This window comes from Chinchilla lanigera, unplaced genomic scaffold (genome assembly GCF_000276665.1).
Source record: "Chinchilla lanigera isolate Chin_1 unplaced genomic scaffold, ChiLan1.0 scaffold00054, whole genome shotgun sequence".
Classification (NCBI taxonomy): domain Eukaryota; kingdom Metazoa; phylum Chordata; class Mammalia; order Rodentia; family Chinchillidae; genus Chinchilla; species Chinchilla lanigera.
The window spans coordinates 5,917,881-5,922,836 of NW_004955455.1; the positions used below are offsets into that span (position 1 = coordinate 5,917,881).

The 4,956-nt window shown below is 40.5% G+C and overlaps 1 protein-coding gene across 15 annotated transcripts in view; it reads left to right on the top strand.

The window, feature by feature from the left end:
* The window catches only part of Depdc5 (DEP domain containing 5), a 123,884-nt gene that overhangs the window by 36,250 nt on the left and 82,678 nt on the right, over positions 1–4,956 (top strand). For all 15 annotated transcript variants that reach the window (XM_005396337.2, XM_013520345.1, XM_005396338.2 and 12 more), the window contains 3 exons: positions 388–449; positions 574–647; positions 3,855–3,924. In XM_005396337.2, coding sequence (XP_005396394.1) covers positions 388–449; positions 574–647; positions 3,855–3,924 — 206 coding nt within the window. The remainder of the gene's footprint in view (positions 1–387; positions 450–573; positions 648–3,854; positions 3,925–4,956) is intronic.

Genomic DNA, 4,956 nt, shown 5'->3' on the forward strand with positions numbered 1-4,956 from the left:
TTTCAAGGGACCAGTGTACCATCAGTCCTATTATGTGATTTGGATTGTTTTCTTTTACTGAGTTAAGAAGTTTCCTTTTATTTCTTGGCCTTGAAACTTAAATAATGGAACCCTAGTTGTCTTTTTTCACAAATCACGACCTTTGGGGCACTCAAAGACTAATTGTCAAACCCTGAATAGTGGCAGACAGGTGGGACTCGGTAGCAAGAAAATAACGAAGTGCATCTATTTACTTCTTTGCTGCATAGGCGGCAGTAGTGAGGTTATACATCGTAGGATGCTAAGTTGGCTTTGCCTGATACAAAATTAAATAATATCATTAATAGATTGAAACACTTATCTTTGCTGCTTTCCTGACCCACAACTCTTGTGTGTCTCTTTTTTTAGGAATTGGTGTGGATTTAGTGTGCATGGGAGAACAACCATTACATGCCGTCCCATTGTTCAAGGTAATTAGATTTTGGATTTGCTTCCTAAAGGCATGTTGGGGAATAATTAAACACAAATAAGTTGGAACAGTTCCACATCCTACTTTGTTTTCTAGCTTATCCGTGGTGGCTTTTTCCTTTGCAGCTACACAATCGGAATGCTCCTCGGGATTCTCGCCTGGGCGATGACTACAATATTCCTCACTGGATAAACCATAGGTGGGTGTGGTTTTGATTGATAGTAGAGAGTAAAGGTTTCAGAGGGCTTCCTTGCTATTTTTTCTTCAAATATTCTAACCCTGGGTTTGAGCCCCAGTAGCACAAAAAAGATTATGGAAGCTGAAGTTGTAACATTTGCTTAAAGCTTCTTTACGTGGTGTGGTGGCAGCACGCTGTAGTCCCAGCACTCTGAAAGGCAGGAGGATTGCAGGTTGCAAGTTCAAGCCCAGTCTGGGCTACTTAGTCAGCTCTTGTTTCAAACTGAAAAATAGAAACAGACCGGGGATATAGCTCAATGCAGCGACCATGGGTTCAAACCATTGATAAAAAAAGGCAGGAACATAGAACTATCTATGATAACTAAAAGAAACACAAGCAAACACACAAACAAAAAAACTCAGATTTTGAAGGTCTTTTTTCTACTACTATTCCCAAATTATCTTTCCTACTCGCGCACACTGCAGCAGACTGGCTCTGTGCTTGACCTCCTCTGTTTATAGAAAAGTCCCCTGTGCCTTTTCCACGTGGGACGCAGTCTCAGTGTTCCTGGTGATTACAGCTCAGGATAGCTTCTTTCATCCCTCAGCCAGTGCTACTGCTTTATCCTAGTCCTTGTTTTAGAAAAACCCATTGTATTAATCTTCTTGGTGTTTGCATTTCTAGTGTCTCCCTTCTTCAATACATTCTCTAGGCCAGGATTTCTCACCCTTGACCCTACTGACATTTTGGGCCAGCTCGTTCTTTGTCATTAGGGCCTGTCTTAGGCGTTGTAGGCCATTGTGCAGCATCCCTGGCCTCTATCCACTAGATGCCTACCACGTACTACCATGTACCCTCAGCTGTGACAACTGAGAAGATCATTGCCACATGACTTCTGAGTACTATAATCCCCATAGTCTCCCCTCCTTGTTGAGAATCACTTCTTTGACCAGTGACTTGTCCTCCTCCTCCTTCTTTTTCTTTTTTGTCTTTGTCTTTTTATTTTTTGGAAATAGGCTGGCCTTGAACTCACTGTGTAGCTCAGGCTGGCTTCAAATTCGTGATGATCCTCCTGCCTCAGCCTCCTGAGTAGTGGGATAATAGGCACGTGCCACCACACCTGGCCTATTAGTTATTGTCGTTAATAGGGTTTAAACCCTAGGCCGTTGTGCTAAATGCTAGACAAGTATTCTACCCCTGATACTAGGGATTAAACCCAGGGCCTTTGCATTGGGCTACAACCCAGCCTTTTAAATATGTTTTTAAGCCAGGTGTTGTAGCGTATGCCTGTGATCCTAGCACTAGGAAGGCTGAAGCAGGAGGATTGCCTCCCATTTGAGGCTGGCCTCACTATGTAGTGAGATTAAGGCCAGCCTGAACTATGTAGCAAGACCTTCATCTCAAAAAAACAGTCAATTAATGAAAATTTTTGTTTTGAGATGGAATCTCATTAAATCATTAAATTGTCCATGCTAGAGTCAAACTTTTGATCTCCTTACCCCAGCTTTTCATATTGGGATTACAGACATGTCCCACCACACCTGACCCCCCTTCCACTTAATTTTATTTTAAGGCAAACTCTCACTTAGTTGCCCAATGTGCCCTTGAACTTGTGGTCTTCTTGCTTCACCCTCTCAAGTAGCTGGGATTCTATGCATGCACCACCACACTTGACCTCAGTATTTTGTTTTGTTTTTTCTTTTGGAGACGCCTCACTGAGCAATCCCAGCTGGCCTCATACTTGTGATTCTCCTGCTTCAGGCTCCTCAATGCTAAGATTATAGATACATGCCACTATGCTGGCCCCACAGTCATTTAAAAAAAAACAACAGCAAAATTTTACTGTTTTTTCTCTTTCATTGCTCATGCCAACTTGATAAAGACTAAAATATTTATAACCTCTTTTCCCACCAGTTGCCTTCTTTCATGTGTGGCGCATCTTGTCCTCACTTCTGGGCCTTTCTACCTGGAGATTCTCCCCATCTGCCCTTTCCTTGCAGTTGTCTGTTTGTCCTTCAAGGTGCAGCTCCAGCATCTCTCTTCAGTGAATTCTTCCTGTACTACCTGTGATAGGCAGTAGCTGCTTTCTCTGCAGTACTTCCAGAACATTCTGTCCTTCTCTTTTTGTTTCTCTTAGGCTGTCACCCATGAAGGGCAGACCACTTTGTTCATGCCTCAAGCTCAGTCAGTTTTGGTTTCTGTTCATTTGCAAATCTGTACAAGATACCAATTTGACAACTCATCAGAAATGTTGATTTTGGCCTTCTAGTATCTATAGTATAGGTTATATTCCCATCAATATTGTGATTACTGTTAGTTCTCTATAGTTACTCATAGGTGAAAAACCAGAAATGAGTGAAGAGTAGTTGTTTGGCCAGCTTTGTAAGGGTGATGTGGTCACATTATAATAATCCTATTCTGAATATGTCCCTGTCTTGTCAGAGAGCTAGTAAAATACTGTCAGTGACCACACCAGACCATGTTTTTCCTTTATATATCTGTAGGTAATTGTACTGTTTTTTAATTGTTTATTGGTATATTTTAGGTGTACATAATGATCACATTCATCATAGGGAATTTGTACCTTACATGATATATCTTAATTTTTTTGCATATGGTTATAGATTTGATAGAAAGTGGGGATTGGTTACATTCTATACCTCATTTACAAGTTAATGATAAAAGAGAATATAGTGAGATGTATGTGGAATAGAAAAGGTACAGAGTCTTCATTCACTGTTAGCCTACTCTTCATAAGGGTGAGCTCCAGTTTTCTTCTATGCCTGAGCTTGGGATTTAATGGTGTCAGCCATCTTTTCTTGAATATTAACCTTTTGCCTTTCTTGTCTGGATTTTTCTTGCTTACTAAGTGATGATTAATCAGTGAGTCCAGCATCAGGCTGCGTGATCAGTCAGTGGGTTCAGCATCGTGCTGAGTTATCAAGGTGAAAAGTGTCATGGTATAAATAGACTCAGTCTCTGCCACACGGAAGACTTGTGATCCAGTTAGGAAGTAGGACTAGCACACGCAGAATAACTCATGGGAAAAAGAGAATAGAACAGTAGTTAAAAACATTGTTAACATTTTATAGTAATCATAAAAGAAGCTAGAATTGGCAAGATCAGTGAAAACTTAAAGACATTTGCAGGTGAGCTGATCCATATTTGGGGGCACAGATGTGTCTTACAGTTTAGATTAATGACCCTGTCTGTATATTCTTTTCACAGTTTCTACACATCTAAAAGCCAGCTCTTTTGTAACAGTTTTACCCCACGAATAAAACTAGCAGGAAGGAAGGTAAGTTTTACCAACTCACAGAACCTTCAGGAGCTGCCCCACAATGCTATGCTTTATTATGACCTGAGGTCCCCTTACTTCCCCACAGGGTCATAAATAGAGTTTAAGAAATTCATCTTAGAACTTTGCAGTTTGTAGAGTAGACAAAAATATAACAAGGCGTGGACTGGGTGTGTAGCTCTGTGGTAGAGTGCTTGCCTAGCATGCACAGGTCCCTGAGTTCAGTCCCCAGCACCACAGAAACAAAGCAGTGCAAACTCCAGACTGCAAGAAATATCTACCCCTGTAATCCCAGCATTTAGGAGGCTCAGGCAGGAGGACTGTGAGTTTGAGGCCAGCATAGACTACATAGTAAGACCTTGCCTCAAAAAAAAGGAGGGGGAACAAATAATTCATTTTATTACGATGGGACTTCAGATACTGAGATGACTCACTAGTGGAGCAAAGACAATGATAAGGATGAATATTGTAGCAAAGGGGAAATATAATAAAAGCATCACAGTAGGAAAGAAATGCAAATTTCAGACAAGAGTGGAGGTTCTTTTTTCTTTTATTTTTTGCTTACTGAATAGATTTAAAATATATAAATAAGTATGGCATGTATTGGAAAAGCATGTTGAGTTTGGTACCTGAGTACCCTGGTTGATATAAGATACAATTGCAAAGCAGTTCAGCCCTGTATATCAAGAGCAATGCAAAGGTTCACATTATTTCACCAGATAATTTCAGTTTGGGTGATGTAGAGTAAGGAAATAATTGAACATACTATGTGCAGAATAGATCCTGGTCTTACAGTGAAAAGTTGAGTAGCAAAAGCAGTTACTGAAGAAATTGTGCAATACTCAGTTGATGGAATATATCTGTAACTAATAAAAATGCCATTTTAAGGACCTGAAAATGTTTTTGATATAGTGTGAGTAGAGAAACAGGCTGTTGTATTTGTAGGCCCTGTTCCAGAGTGCCCTTACTCATCTTGCTGTTCATAGGAGAGCTAAATTTTCTGAAGGTTGTCCCATTTGTTCCCCCCTCCCC